General features: G+C 40.7%; 1 protein-coding gene across 7 annotated transcripts in view; it reads right to left on the bottom strand.

Annotated features, from left to right (window-relative positions):
* The window catches only part of PCDH9 (protocadherin 9), an 878,971-nt gene that overhangs the window by 547,250 nt on the left and 314,743 nt on the right, over positions 1-16,978 (bottom strand). For 2 of the 7 annotated variants that reach the window (XM_065412750.1, XM_065412791.1), the window contains exon 3: positions 1,268-1,279. The exons of the other annotated variants lie outside the window; for them this stretch is intronic. In XM_065412750.1, the coding sequence (XP_065268822.1) occupies positions 1,268-1,279 (12 nt within the window). The remainder of the gene's footprint in view (positions 1-1,267; positions 1,280-16,978) is intronic. 7 annotated transcript variants of the gene reach the window in all.

The raw sequence follows: 16,978 nt of genomic DNA, 5'->3' as shown, positions 1-16,978 counted from the left end.
TCCCATTGGCTCTTTTGGTCAGGTGCCCACTCCTTTTCTTTTACCTGTGGGATTGTTAACCATTTACAGGTAAAGCAAGCAGAGAACAGCTACCAAGAGGGATTTTACAGCTAAATGGCTGGCTGGGTGTCTATCAAAGGGAGCTATCCCCCACTTTATTTATCACAATATTATTTTAGGTTTCTGCTCTCAGTTTTCAGGGGCAAAAAACATCTGAAATTTTTGTAACAGTGATATTGCCATCTATTTGATATTCTGCTGGCAAAAGAAAAAAAGGAAGTTAGTGCACTGAAGTAGAAGGTAAGGTCCATTTCTTTGCTGAACATCCAAACTGGGTTGAGTGAGCAAACAAAGCAAATAAATTAAACACACACAACATTTCTATTCCCCCCTCCCCGTTTACTTTAAAATGGTAAAATAAAGTCTGCAAAGCTCATCCTTTCCTCTGGGGCATTTTGGGCCTGACCTCATCCTTTAACTGACTTCAACAGGCTTTGGAGATAAATCAGATTTATGGGATAGGGAGGTGGCTGAATTGTTGATGACTATTGTTAATTATTAGCTTTTTATGTTGTTGTCCCACACAGTCTATTAATTTCACGGAGTGCATTGAATTCACCAAGTACGTAATAAGATTTTATTTTTGGCTTGAAATGGTAAATCTGCCAGAGCTTAAAGATGGTTCTTTAATTAATCAAAATAAATAAGTAGAGAAATAAAATTGCCGTGTTGTTCATGATGGGCTTCTAAGGCTCCACGAAAATAGTCTCCTTTAGCTGATCTGTGGTACATGTACCTACAAAGACATAGGGGAGGTAGAAAGAGGTGCCTACCAAATCCATGCATTTCTTCCTTCCCAGCTTGCTCACTCAGAAATTTATTTACCTAACCGTAATGAAGGAGGGGCAAACAAATTTATGCTTTTCTGCAGGGGTTGATACTTTGTTCAGGAAAAAAATGTTAAATTATGCTAAATTCAATTGGACATTCCACTTGTTTATTTCGAAAGGTGGTGACTTGAAGAAAGATAAGTAGGGAGGCTCCATTTTGAATATTTATTTCTTTTAATAACAGCCATTTTGGAAAATCTGGTCCTTTTGACATAGAAGTCTGTTTATTCTTCATAAGTATTTTTATTAATCCCAGCAGTGTCTTATTTCCCCTCCCCCCCCCGTGTACAGAATGACAGTTTGACTGAACCAGCATGACTCACACTTACCCTCCTGCATGCATGCATGAACCCACCTGCACACAGGTATCCACGTACGCACTTGGGCATCTTCTCACTCATATTTATATGCACACACTCATTCAGCCACGCATATGTAGTCATCCACTCACAGACTTAAAAGAGATTCTAGATCATCCTGCTTTACCCTCCCCTTCTAAGAAATCAGCAGAGGTGTTTGAACCATTCTGTTCCCTCTCCCCCCGTCCTAAAAAAATAGTAGTGTTTAAGCTGCCCTACCCTCATAGATTCATAGATTCATAGATTCTAGGACTGGAAGGGACCTCGAGAGGTCATCGAGTCCAGTCCCCTGCCCGCATGGCAGGACCAAATACTGTCTAGACCATCCCTGATAGACATTTATCTAACCTACTCTTAAATATCTCCAGAGGTGGAGATTCCACAACCTCCCTAGGCAATTTATTCCAGTGTTTAACCACCCTGACAGTTAGGAACTTTTTCCTAATGTCCAACCTAGACCTCCCTTGCTGCAGGTTAAGCCCATTGCTTCTTGTTCTATCCTCAGAGGCGAAGGTGAACAAGTTTTCTCCCTCCTCCTTATGACACCCTTTTAGATACCTGAAAACTGCTATCATGTCCCCTCTCAGTCTTCTCTTTTCCAAACTAAACAAACCCAATTCTTTCAGCCTTCCTTCATAGGTCATGTTCTCAAGACCTTTAATCATTCGTGTTGCTCTTCTCTGGACCCTTTCCAATTTCTCCACATCTTTCTTGAAATGCGGTGCCCAGAACTGGACACAATACTCCAGCTGAGGCCTAACCAGAGCAGAGTAGAGCAGAAGAATGACTTCTCATGTCTTGCTCACAACACACCTGTTAATACATCCCAGAATCATGTTTGCTTTTTTTGCAACAGCATCACACTGTTGACTCATATTTAGCTTGTGGTCCACTATAACCCCTAGATCCCTTTCTGCCGTACTCCTTCCTAGACAGTCTCTTCCCATTCTGTATGTGTGAAACTGATTTTTTCTTCCTAAGTGGAGCACTTTGCATTTGTCTTTGTTAAACTTCATCCTGTTTAACTCAGACCATTTCTCCAATTTGTCCAGATCATTTTGAATTATGACCCTGTCCTCCAAAGCAGTTGCAATCCCTCCCAGTTTGGTATCATCCGCAAACTTAATAAGCGTACTTTCTATGCCAATATCTAAGTCGTTAATGAAGATATTGAACAGAGCCGGTCCCAAAACAGACCCCTGCGGAACCCCACTCGTTATGCCTTTCCAGCAGGATTGGGAACCATTAATAACAACTCTCTGAGTACGGTTATCCAGCCAGTTATGCACCCACCTTATAGTAGCCCCATCTAAATTGTATTTGCCTAGTTTGTCGATAAGAATATCATGCGAGACCGTATCAAATGCCTTACTAAAGTCTAGGTATACCACATCCACAGCTTCTCCCTTATCCACAAGGCTCGTTATCCTATCAAAGAAAGCTATCAGATTGGTTTGACATGATTTGTTCTTTACAAATCCATGCTGGCTGTTCCCTATCACCTTACCACCTTCCAAGTGTTTGCAGATGATTTCCTTAATTACTTGCTCCATTATCTTCCCTGGCACAGAAGTTAAATTAACTGGTCTGTAGTTTCCTGGGTTGTTTTTATTTCCCTTTTTATAGATGGGCACTATATTTGCCCTTTTCCAGTCTTCTGGAATCTCTCCCGTCTCCCATGATTTTCCAAAGATAATAGCTAGAGGCTCAGATACCTCCTCTATTAGCTCCTTGAGTATTCTAGGATGCATTTCATCAGGCCCTGGTGACTTGCAGGCATCTAACTTTTCTAAGTGATTTTTAACTTGTTCTTTTTTAATTTTATCTGCTAAACCTACCCCCTTCCCATTAGCATTCACTATGTTAGGCATTCCTTCAGACTTCTCGGTGAAGACCGAAACAAAGAAGTCATTAAGCATCTCTGCCATTTCCAAGTTTCCTGTTACTGTTTCTCCCTCTTCACTAAGCAGTGGGCCTACCCTGTCTTTGGTCTTCCTCTTGCTTCTAATGTATTGATAAAAAGTCTTCTTGTTTCCCTTTATTCATGTAGCTAGTTTGAGCTCATTTTGTGCCTTTGCCTTTCTAATCTTGCCCCTGCATTCCTGTGTTGTTTGCCTATATTCATCCTTTGTAATCTGTCCTAGTTTCCATTTTTTGTATGACTCCTTTTTATTTTTTAGATCATACAAGATCTCGTAGTTAAGCAAAGGTGGTCTTTTGCCACATTTTCTATCTTTCCTAACCAGCGGAATAGCTTGCTTTTTATTTTTATTTATTGCTCATTACATCACCTATCTTCTTAAAAGAGCAGCAGCCATTGTTCTGATCCCCAAATATATTCTCTTATCACAGAACAGGATCATGTCACCACCCTCCCCTCCCACACAACTGTCTGAGACAGGGAAGCAGTTGCCCATAATCCTCCACTCACCCATGGTCTTTGAGAGAACTAATGTAGATCCAGCCAGTATTGTGTGTAGCCACCCAAGTACAGGGTTAGGGAACCCCGGCTGCAAGGATAAGCCATGTCCTGGTGCAGATTATACAACAGCTCTTCTAGACTGGTGAACCCAGTCAAAGTCAGGGAACTTATTCCAACTCTTCCTTCAGTTTGGTTGTGGAAGTTTAGCAAGGGGTTGCTGAGGGCTCCCCTCTTATAGCACATCACCATTGTGTCTGTTTCTGACAAGCTGTAGGATGGAACTCTTGTATTATTCTACAAAATGCTAATCTCAGACCCCAAAAAATCATTAACCTGGAAAAAAAGTGGTAAATATGACTCAATACAGTACATAGAATGCTGCAGTTTACGTGTGTGTGTGTATAATACACACATATATGCACACACAGGACATTTAAAAGCAAGGTTATCTATTTACAAAAACTATTACTAAGTATGGAAATGCAGAGTTAAATTTACCCGAACAACTTTAATTGGCCTCTTGTTTCCATGCAGCAATTATTCCAGATGCATAAAATTCTTCCTTTAAAACCAAACTACCTTAGAAGTTCTGCCAGGCTTCCTGATAGCTGGAGAAATCCTAAACACCAGTGGCCAGATTTTGTCACCGTCACTCAGAGTGCATATGATCTTATTCTGTGAGTAGTCCCATTCATTTCAATAGGAAATAAGTGGTGCAATGATATCAGAATTCAGAGTAGCAGCCGTGTTAGTCTGTATCCGCAAAAATAACAGGAGTACTTGTGGCACCTTAGAGACTAACAAATTTATTTCATGAAGTTGATGGATTTCCACTCCATACGGCTAAATGCAGTGCCTTGCATAATGACAGGTTTCAGAGTAGCAGCCGTGTTAGTCTGTATCCGCAAAAATAACAGGAGTACTTAGTCTCTAAGGTGCCACAAGTACTCCTGTTATTTTTGCTGATATCAGAATGTTGCTTCACATGAATAAAATTGAGTTGACAAAGGTCTCTAGTTTTCCTTGGATTCAAGGGCAATTCTTAAATCATATCTGCTGATAAATTATCACGATTAGCAGATTCCTAGTTTATAAAATGATAATTGAGATTGAGGCTGTCTAGGTTAAGAGAACATCAGTACTTTGAACTCATTCTCAGAGTAGTTTTTGTGTGTTTGGTTAGGTGCATATCTTAGAGCGCATTTGTACCTTAGAACGATGAAATAAAGAGAAGGAATTTATTTTTGGGTGTTGTTCAGTTTTTATATGAGCAGTATTTATAAATGAATGACATGTATAAAAGGTCATGAGAAAAGCAGAGTATTTAAAAAGGCAACATAATGAAGCAACGATAACATAACAGAAAGCATTCCAAGTGATCAAGGAGAAAGTGATCAGTACAAACATGCCTTCTCCTTAGAAATATACCTCAGAATGTCTTTCTCCCGTCTTTAGCATGTGTGAAACTATTGCACAGGGATTCCAAAGTAATGAGAAAAATACTGTCGGCCTTACTAAGTTGTGTTACACTGCATTACATTACAAAATGATCATGACAAGCTAGTCAACTAGATATAGCGCAAGGTGATTATCACACTGATGAGCTATATTTCAGGAAAAATAAGATGTAATATGCTCCAAACAAGGCAAGTCTATGCAAATGGTTGCAGATATGTGAAACTTAAGCATAAATACAAAGACAAAATCCTGTAATATTGTATGATGAAGTCATAATGTCTCCTTTGCTAAATCGACTATGAGAACCAGATTGTGGATCATAAAAGTCAGGTTGTACTAGATAGTGTAGTGACAGGGACAGTGATAAGAAATACCTACTTCCACCGTTAGTTACCCAGTAAGATACACCCTTTTATCTTGGATGAGAATACAGTCACACAATTCCATGCTTTTAAACCACCCAGACTAGATCACTGTATTCACTATATCTGGGGTTAAATTTAAAGGTTCTCCAGTAATGTTAAAAATGTAGCTGCCCAGTTCTTTTGTGAGAAAACTCCCTAAGAATACACAATGCCACTGCTTCACACTCTCCATTGGTTCCCAGTTCAGTACTGGTGTCAAATGAAGGCCTGGGTCTTAATCCGCAAGGTGATTAACATTTTTGAGCCATTTACATCAAATACTGCTTCAAATTCTATAACAGTCCCAGACGGCTACTAGTCACTACCTTCAATGGGAGATTATCTTGCACAATCACCACTGATTTGAGCCCCTAGTTTCAGCTTTCTCCCAAGCAAACTGAATTCCTGTAACACTGCTATAAACATCTATTTTCTAATATTGCATAATGTCTTTCTTATCTTTTTGCAAGGTAATTTTTTCCACCTTGTGAGAGAAGACAGAATTAATTCTGAGATCTCAATAGTACAAGTGAATATGTCTGCTTCTTATAACTGCTTATTTTCTTGAAGAGTATTTCCATTCTCTGAAATATTTGTTAAATTGTAATAATGTAGCTTGAAATTCATAATAAATATATATTTTAATTGCCATGAAATAGTGCTTATAACTTGTCAGATCCAACACAGGTTCTTCCCCGCTGCTATTCGTCCCTCCCCCCCCCCCCCAAAAGCAAAAAAAACCCCATAGAAATGTACAGCTGGAAGGAACCTCAAGAAGTCATCGAGTCCACCCCGGTGTTGTGGCAGGACCAAGTAAACCTAGACCATCCCTGACTGGCGTTTGTCCAATTTGTTTTAAAAAACTTCTAATGATGGGGAAACCAAAACCTCCCTTAGAAGCCTATTCCAGAGCTTAACTACCCTTATAGTTAGAAAGTTTAACCTTTTTTCATCGGTCAGATTTTCCAAACATTCTATCATTTTTGTTGCTCTCCTCTGGTCTCTAATTTGCCCACATCTTTCCTAAATTGTAGTGCCCAGAATTGGACACAGTACTCCAACTGGGACCTCACTAATGCCAAGTAGAGTGGAACAATTGCCTCCTGTGTCTTACATACAACAATTTTGTTAATACACCCCAGAATCATGTTAGTCTTTTTTTGCAGCTGCATCACATTGATGATTCATATTCAGTTTGTGGTCCCCTATAGCCTGCAGAACCTTTTCAGCAGTACTACCACCTAGAACTACCAGCAGTACTACCACCAATTATTCCCCATTTTGTAGTTGTGCATTTGATTTTTCCTTCCTAAGTGGAATACTTTGCACTTGTCTTTATTGAATTTCATCTTGCTGAATTCAGACCAATTCTTCAATTTGTCACTGTCATTTTGAATTTTAAACCTGTCCTCCAAAGTGCTTGCAACCCCTCCCAGCTTGGTGTCATCTGCAAATTTTATAAGCCTACTCTCTCCATTATCTATGTCATTAATGAAAATATTGACTACCACTGGAACCAGGACTGACCCCTGTGGGACCCCACTAGATACGCTCTCCTAATTTGACTGCAAACCATTGATAACTACTCTTTGAGTACGGTCTCTCAACCAGTTGTGCACTCACCTTATAGTAATTTCATCTAGACCACATTTCCCTAGTTTGCTTATGAGAATGTCATGTGGAACTGTGTCAAAAGCCTTACTGAAATCAAGGTATATCACATCTACTGATTCCCCACTATTCAGTAGGCCAGTAATCTTATCAAAAAAGGAAATTAAATTTGTATGGCATGATTTGTTCTTGACAAATCCATGCTGACTATTCCTAATAACCCTTTTACCCTCCGGGTGCTTACAATGATGCATGACATTTAGCATATATTGTATTTGGCATTTTGATGTTTGCAAGTGATGGACTTTTTTTCTTTTATGATCTTTTGCTCTTATTAATGAAATATCCTCTCACAAATCCTGCTCATCTTAGTCACAGGATTAGCACTCACATAAGTCAATGGGACTTATTTTTGTGAGTAAAGTGAAGAGGACTTGGCTCCCTACTGTCCTCTTTAGAGTCAGAGCCTTGAAACTGATTAAGCAGTCACCATCTGCTTCCAAACCATTCTTACAAGGAAATATTATTGGATCTGAAGACATCACAAATATATATAGATCTATATTTTGCGGTGTTTTTCAAGATCTTGTGGTACACATGACAGATCAGTAACAAAAAGTGTACCTAATATGTAGGATGATTTCTGTAAATCAAGTTCAATTATACAGACTATATCACTACAACATTAATTGCTCAGCACTAGAGTTGGGTACTGCAAAAAAAAAAAAATTGCCATCAAATAAAATCCATCATCATCTAATCTGAACGAAAAATAACACCATATCCAATAGGTAGCTAGTCACACCACAAATAATGAATGATGAATAGTTAAATATATAGTCAAAATAAATATATAATGAACAATCCATAAACAGTATAAATCTTCAAATTCTGAACTAACAAATTCTTAACGGTCAAAGCCTTTTTGCTGATAATTTGAGAACTAAATGGCAAAATTAGTTGAATACTTAGCTGCAAATAGTTGATGTAACTTTATTGATTAGACATCACTTTGGGATCACTTATCTATCACTTGTTTCCCCAGAAGTCTCCTTTCAATTCATGGAGTATTTGCTTTCATTTTAATATGTAGCCACTATTTTTAATGACTGCCTAAAGTCCTTCCCAACACTGTATTCAGTATGCCAGGGACAATCTGCACTGGCTACATAGCATTACCTCATCTCACTAGAATTCTAAAACAGCTATATGTTCTCTATGGAGATTTTTGCACATAATTTCCTGTAAATTACAGAAGCTGGTAATACTTCTAATCATGAAACAGAGAGATACTGAATTATTTTTGGACTATTGAAAATATATTCTGCATCAGTAACAAATAGTAGCTTCTTTTGTTAAAGCAGCTTTTTAAATACTATTTCCATGCTGGAATCCAATAGTAGTTTGTGCTATTATTCACTTACTCCTCCTACCCTTCCTAACAAAATCAGCCTTGTTTGCAAAAGATCAGTAGAGTCATTATAAAATGTGTTTGCTATAATTAAGGAGGCAGGAGTCTTATTTTCATGCAGCAGGCTGCATTAAAATCCCAACCAACATCAGGACTGATTTAGCACTACCTCAGCTTTACTACTTATTCAGTGCTGTAGACATCCAGTGCTGAAGCTCCTTGTATTTTATTTCTTTAGCAAGTCTTTTGCTCTCCTAAAAAATGTTTCTGTAGCACTTCCTGACTCCATCTAGAAGCTAGAGTGAACCCTTTTGTCAATATCTGTCAAATGTCCTGTCTTCTGAGATCCAAGTTCTGAAGGAGGTGGAGTGAACTGTCTGTGCCATTCTTCCCCCACCCCCACTTGTTAAGGAGGGAAGGAAGAGCTTTAAAATGAAGAAAAAGAAAAAAACAAGAAAAAAAGGCATAACACAACCTTGTTCTGTAAAGTTCTCAAAGCAAAAATTAAGTGTGAATTTTCTACCAAATTAAATAAGGCAGGCCAAATATAGTTTAGGCACCGATCCTGCAAATTCTTATGATGTGCATAGCTTTATACATGTGAGTACTCCACACTGCCATCAAAGACAAACTAATTCACATGAATAAAGTGACTCATATGTAAGTGTTTGTAGGAGCAAGGCCTTAGACAACAACTGCTTTCAGTCAGGGATTGTGCCTCCTTCTATGCTTGTGCAGCCTCTGAAATATTGGGGTGTTACCAGAAACAAATATCAATGATAAACAAGCTGAGAACTTACTTGTTTATTCTGAAATAACTACGTTTGATGAAGGGCACAGAACATTTTTCACTATGGCTGATATATGCTTGGTCAAGTTTGGTTCATGTTAAATTTGCTTGGAACACATCCAAACCAATTTGATTAAGCATGCAATTACTGAGACAAAGACTATACCAGATACCACAACAGACTGAACAGAACAACAGGGGAAAAAACAGCATAAATTACCTTAAATCACAGCACATATTTTAGTGTAATAACTGTTTGAAGAGAAAGGTTTGCAACATAGTGATTTCTTTTTAGCATCATATATTATCACAGTGTTTGGTAACTGCAGAACACTTAAGGACCTGTCACACATAGTGGGGTTTAATATGTCGGTCATTTTGAAGTGCATTGTGCCACAAGTTGGCACAGAAACGATAAGCACAAAAGAGGTCATATATTTCTTAGTAGAATTTCCCATGATTGACAGTGGGACTGCATAGAAACTACACAATATGGCCCCTGGAATATTATTTGTTTTCCTCAGAATATTTACCAATCATTACTGATTCAAAGGAACTGTTAAAAAAATAACATTTCCATGATTTTGAAATGTTTATTATTTAATAAAAAAGACTGAAAGAAGTGAAAGAACTTATTTGGCATGCATCTAGGATACAATCCTGCTCTGTTTATCTTTCTTATTCCCCCTTCAATATATAAAATACATGGTTGGGACTATTTACCCATAGCTGGAGAATGGTAGGTGAGCACCAGGGCATATGCACACACTGGAGGTCCTGCACACTGCACCTTGGGGCCCATGCTGCTGTGAGATCCCTCACACCTTTAGCCTGAAACTACAAGGTGTGGTCAGTTCCCAGCTGGTGCCACAAGGAGGCATTCCAAGAGTCTTGACCGTGCAGAAGCTATGTGCCAGCAAGTAGGACTTCTATAATTTGCCTTTCTTTCACCAAGACTAGCTGGCAACTGGGTATGAAGTGAGAAGCGGAACGCAACACACAGCACTAGATGCATCACACAGTCCAGTGCCAAAGCACCACCATCATAGCTAGGGCCCTACCAAATTCATTGTCCATTTTGGTCAATTTCACAGTCATAAGAGTTTTAAAATCATAAATTTCATGATTTCAGCTATTTAAAACTGAAATTTCATTGTGTTGTAATTATAGGGGTCCTGACCCAAAAAGGAGTTGTGTGTGGGGGGTCACAAGGTTATTTTTTTGCGGGGGGGGAGGGGTTGCAGTATTGCTACCCTTACTTCTGCGCTGCTGCTGGTGGTGGTGCAGCCTTCAGAGATGGAGACCGGTGGCTGCTGGCTGGGAGGCCATCTCTGAAGGTAGAGCCATTGCCAGCAGCAGTGCAGAAGTAAGGATGGCATGGGCATGATATGGTATTGCCACTCTTACTTCTGCACTGCTGCCTGTAGAGCTGGGCCCTCAGTCAGCAGCCGCCACTCTTTGGCCACCCAACTCTGAAGGCAGCAGCGCAGAAGTAAGGGTGGCATGGTATGGTATTGCCACCCTTACCTCTGCGCTGCTGCTGCTGGGGCGTTTTCAGAGCTGGGTGCCCAACCAACAGCCGCCACTCTCCAGCCACCCAGCTCAGAAGGCAGCGCAGAAGTAAAGGTGGCAATACCGCGACCCCCCTAAAATAACCTTGCGTCAGGATCCCCAGTTTGAGAAACACTGGTCTCCCCCCATGAAATCTGTATAGTATAGAGTAAAAGCACACAAAAGACCAGATTTCACAGGTAGAGACCCGATTTCATGGTCTGTGACGAGTTTTTCATGGCTGTGAATTTTGTATTTTGTAGGGCCCTAATCATAGCTATGGGTAAACAGTCCCAACCATGGACTAAATGATGAAGGTGGCTATCCCTTTGTATGAAGAAGTACAACTTCTCAAAGTAACAAGTTAGAACGGGGTGGGCAAACTTTTTGGCCCGAGGGCCACATTGGGGTTGCAAAACTGTATTGAGGGCCGGGTAGGGAAGGCTGTGCCCCCCGAAACAGCCTGGCCTCCACCCCCTATCCGAACGCTCCCACTTCCTGCCCCCTGACTGCCCGCCTCAGAACACCTGACCCATCCAGCCCCCCTGCTCCCAGTCCCCTGACTGCTCTGACCCCTATCCACACCCCCGCCCCTTGACAGCCCCCCCCCCCCCCCCCCCCCCCGGGACCCCACACCTATCCAACCAAAGAAACACAAACTCAAAGAACTAAAGTCAAGGTCAAAACAAAGGAGGGGGAAAGTTTAGGCTTATGGCTAGTTCTAAAATCAGCCCTACTGACAGCTGTTACACAAAAATCTCATCACAAATATACACACAATATTGGATTTTTTCTCTCAGTTCGATGAGAACAGAGGCAGATTTTCAGCACAGGTACTGGTTATGACAAGGGCTAGTCAATTTCTCCAACTCCAAAAGGCTGATGTTCAATCAGGATTAGGAGATAAAGAGATTACATGTTATTTTTTTATTTTATTTTTTTAATTCCCTTTGTATTTTGTACTCAGGATACTCAGTACTGCAGTCCCTTTGACATAGTTTGAAGATATTGCTTAAAAATACCCAAGGAAATGTTGCTAGTAAAAGTATGTTTGTTTTCAAAATTCTTCCTTTAACAGGTGAATAAAAATAAGAAAGACTTCCTTAAATTATGATACAATTGGTGCTAGAATTAGCCCTGTTTCAAAGAGATGTGTGTGTATTACTTATGTCATCACACTTGTTATAAGAAAAATAATGACTTCAGTTATTGCTGCAAGTAATCTAGCAAAGGTTTGCAAGAAACATATTAAAAAGTGTACCATTACAATGGAATTCTTGGTAATTTAATTAAGAATTGAACAACAGCACCCGGTGTGAAACTTACACAGCAGGGTCTCTCTAAATGTGCTGTAATATACAAGCTAGACTAGACTTGCTAGAATTCAACAAAAACACTAAGTATGCCATGGAAACCTTGCAAAGTAGGGGGTGTATGGGCAAAATGGGAAACAAAGCCTTGCTCTTAGAAGAACCAATTGTTTGTTTCTGAAGTCCAACTGCAAAGACCATTCACATTCAATTACTGTCCACCATTCCATCTTAATATATCCATGCCAGATGCAATTACAAGTCATTACTCACAAAGCAGAAGCAATGCAAAACCCCTTTGGTTTGGGCCACAAATGTTAGATGTTCTGCACACATAACGGTGACCAAGTTTAAATGGTTTGTGCTGTTATATTTGATTTTTATTCACCTGTTCTGACCTAGTTGCTATGGGTATGCATTTAAATAAAATGTATATCAAAGTGTACTTTCTATTTCTTTGTTTGCATCTCCCTTTTACTCCCCCGTGCACACACACTATTATTTCCTTGCCAAAAATCCATTTCATAGAAAGGAAAAATGTACTGAAAGGTTTTAAATTAAAAAAAGAAGAACACATTGGATTGGCTCTACGAATCTGCATTACAGGCCACGGTGATTTCTTGACTGCACCTTAACATTGTGTTTTAAATAAATTGATACAGGAAATATAGGCATTTGTAACTTCACATCCAGCTGAATACAAATGCCATTTTGGACCAAAGTCTGACTAAGGAATAATACATCAGATATGTTCATTAACAGATAAAGGAATTCATTCAGCATGTTGCTAAGTAGACTGCCTCTACTAAAGAATTCAAGTGTTATAAGTACAGCTGATATCTGACTCTTACTTGGCAATTTTGAGCTCTTTTCTATACTCTGGAGGATTAACCCCTTTTATATCTTGAGGGAGAATTAAACCTGCTCTGTACTTCAATGGATGTACTTTCCAACCAGCTGAATTACCACAGAATAATTCTGGTATCTGGTAAAAAGAACTGACTGAACATCTACTGGTATGTGGAATTACAGTGCTTACTCCCTGACTTCAGGTTTTAGCTTACTTTCTGTCCCCAAATAGTTGTGCAGTTTTGATGAGAGAGAGTATAAAACAGCTGTTATGATCCTCCCCAGAAGCAACTGCATTTCAGCAGATAGGATGGCAGGTGAAGAGAGGATAATTAGTCAGACAGATAAATAAATAGGGCCAAATTCTTCCACAGCTATAGCTGTGTAATCCCACTGAAGTTTATGGGGTTATACAGCTATAACATAAGGTATAATTTATCAGTATATTTTAAAAAGTGACTCAGGAGTCCTTTAAGATGAAAGACACTCTCTGAATAGAATATAACCAAATGGTTATAAGGACATGGTCATCTTGGATTTCATGCATTCAGAACCGTTTCTTTAATTCTGGGGACTGAATAATGAAAGGGATAAGAATAGAGCAATAGACGGAATTTTGAACTCTGTGCAATTATGTAATACCAATGTATAATTAAAAAAACACACATAAAAGATCATTTTCATTTTCAATTTGTAAGGCAATTGCTTGAGAGAACCTAGTGACAAACTAATCCACCCAACATTCTGACATCTCAGAAGCTGTAAAAGATCCCAATGCTGAGATATGGCCCCTAGAGGACACAAATATAAATCTTTCTCAAAGACAGGAAAGAGAGAATACTAACACTGACATAGAATACTAATACTGTCCCCCTCAGCAGAGAGTCTCCGACCACCACTACCCTACGTTTCCTATTCGCAGTGGTGGCAGCAGACCTCCCAGCCTTAGGGGTACGAGGCTTCTCCTCCTTTACTGTAGGGGGTGATTCCTTCTTTCCTGTATCAAGAAGAGCATAACGGTTACCTATTACCATGGCGGGAGGGTTCGGAGCAGGGGTGGAGCACTGCCTGCTGCCAGAAGTAACCAGCTGCCAGTGTCCACCCTGAGCCATCTCCTCCTCCACCAGTGGTGTATCAGCAGTCCTGTGTACTGGGACAGCTACCTCAGCTGTCTCCACATGGACACTGTCCAGGAATTGCTCGTGGATTCGGATGCTCCTCAACCTAGCCACCTCCTCCTGTAGCTCTCCCACCTGCTGCCTGAGAGATTCCACCAGCAGGCACCTTTCACATTGGATGGTCCCCTCAGCCTGGATATCAGTAAGTGGAAATTGCAAGTTACAGTCTCTGCAAAACCACACCAGGATCTGGGTAGAAGCATCCATGCTCAGGCACTCTGTCTGGCGACAGGCGCAGGTGGAGGAGACAGAAGCAGTGCTGGCACAGGTGTTGCGGGTCTTCCTAACCATCGTAAGCCTCCCTCTGTCAAACTCCCGTCTGCAGCCCCCTGTCCGCTGAAAGGGTTGTTTAAGCAAGAAGTTTTGAATGTAGTTGGTTTATAGGTTTTAAGGGGAATAAAGGGAAAACAGATAGAACCGGCAAGGGACCCTCGCCCCCTTCCCACTCCCCTTGCGAAACTCCCTTGCGAAACTCCCTGTTAGCAGCCCCTGTTTGCAAAAGCAGTTTTCAGGTATCTAAAAGGGTATCATAAGGAGGAGGGAGAAAACTTGTTCACCTTAGCCTCTAAGGATAGAACAAGAAGCAATGGGCTTAAACTGCAGCAAGGGAGGTCTAGGTTGGACATTAGGAAAAAGTTCCTAACTGTCAGGGTGGTTAAACACTGGAATAAATTGCCTAGGGAGGTTGTGGAATCTCCATCTCTGGAGATATTTAAGAGTAGGTTAGATAAATGTCTATCAGGGATGGTCTAGACAGTATTTGGTCCCGCCATGCGGGCAGGGGACTGGACTCGATGACCTCTCGAGGTCCCTTCCAGTCCTAGAATCTATGAATCTATGAATAGAGTTGATATTCTTTTTGCCTCAGCAGAAAATACATCCTTACTTCCCATGTTCAGTAACTTCTATTACAACCTGAATGTTTGCTAATGCACTTCTAAAGGAAGAATCAAATTGGTCTGGTAGGGTTGAAATACATGTTTTTCTGCTGATAGGTCAAGAAAAGATAACCTCTGTGATGAGTTAAACTGTGTCAATTAACAATCCCATTATCACCAAAAAGATACAACAGAATAAATGATTGGTCCCAAAATTAAAGATGTTAACCAAGATTTTCAGTTCCCACCTTAAGACACTTTAAAGGTGCCTGATTTTCACAAAGTGCTGAACATCCACCCTCTTAAAATCAGACACCTTTAATGAGTCTCAAGTTGGGCATCCAAAAAACCAACCAAACAAACCAACCAACCATAGGACACCTGAAGTAAATAGTCATTTTAATGAAAAATTTTGGCATTGAATCTTTGTTTGCATCAAAATTTCCCTTTGGTTCAGCTTCTATATCCTAGAAATCTAAAGAATTAGGAAAGTTACCTGTTAGGTACACCTTCCACTGTGAGTAAATATAGGCAATAACTGAAAACAGTTACTACTAACACAGATCTCCCACCGAACTCAATGAGAGTTTTGTGTGAGTAAGGAATGCAGAATCAAGTCCTTGGGCTTTCTTTGCCTCTTTTTTGGAGATAAAGTGTAATTGTAATGGAGATTTTTTAAAAGGCCAAAAACAGGCTCCTACAGCAGTTCTTTGACTGTAGAGTTTCTTATTCATGCTCTTAAAAATCATATTAATGCCGGTGTATATTCAAAGGTAGACTGAAACCTTACTTCAATTTTACCTATCATAGTGTCCTCCCACATGACCCCTGCTCATTTCTCTTTTTAAAAGAGCCGACATGGTTGAACTGTGCCTTTGATGCTTCCACCAGTATTTTATTCTAGCAACAGAGAATTTCTATGGTTTCAGGGCCTGCTTTGAGAGTCCTTTTATAGTCAAGAGCTCAATAATTCCCATGTTTAGGCTGCAAGAGAAACAAACTACAGTGATCTTTGAGGCAAGATCCTTATCTTGATTCAGACACTGTCTAACTTTAGCGAAGAACTCAGATTAAAGTATGATGCTTAGATAGTCTTTCCATCTAATTCCCTATAAAAGCTTGGTATCTCTTAAGAAGCAGATCCTACGTACATGTGGGCCACCTTTCTTTTCAAACTCACTAAAAACTGATCTTCTTATAAGCTTGGATAGGAATCTCTGAATGAAAGAGATGCTTTCTGAGGAAGCAGCTATGGACTAAGTGAAAAATAGGTGAAAAATTCACACAGGTTAAAAATTCTTCCCTTTGAAATCCTTTTTTTGTTTGTTTTGTTTTGTTTCTAGGCACAAAACATGTAGTACATCTGCACAACTACTTTAGACTTTATTCTTTAAATCTCATATAGCAGGGGTGGGCAAACTATGGCCCGCAGGACGCATCTGGCCCATCAGACCTTTTAATCCGGCCCTTGAGCTCCCGCCGGGGAGCGGGGTCAGGGGCTTGCCCTGCTCCGTGCATGCCGTGGCTCCGTGCAGCTCCTGGAAGCAGCGGCATTCCCCCCTCCAGCTCCTGCCCATAGAGGCAGCTAGGGGGCAGCTGCCCCCGCCCCAGGCGCCGGCTCTGCAGCTCCCATTGCCCGGGAACAGCGCCCAAAGGGAGCTGCAGGGGCAGCACCTGCGGACGGGGCAGCGCGCAGAGCCGCCTGGCCGGCACCATGCCTCCATGTAGAAGCCAGAGGGGGGACTTGCCGCTGCTTCCGGGAGCTGCAGGAACGGTGCCTATGGACGGGGCAGCATGCAGAGCCGCCTGTCCGCACCTCTGTGTAGGAGCTGGAGCGGGGACATGCCGCTGCTTCTGGGATCTGCTT

The sequence above is a fragment of the Emys orbicularis genome, chromosome 1 (genome assembly GCF_028017835.1).
Source record: "Emys orbicularis isolate rEmyOrb1 chromosome 1, rEmyOrb1.hap1, whole genome shotgun sequence".
In the NCBI taxonomy this organism is placed as follows: Eukaryota; Metazoa; Chordata; order Testudines; family Emydidae; genus Emys; species Emys orbicularis.
This window is presented reverse-complemented; position numbering and strand designations above follow the sequence as displayed.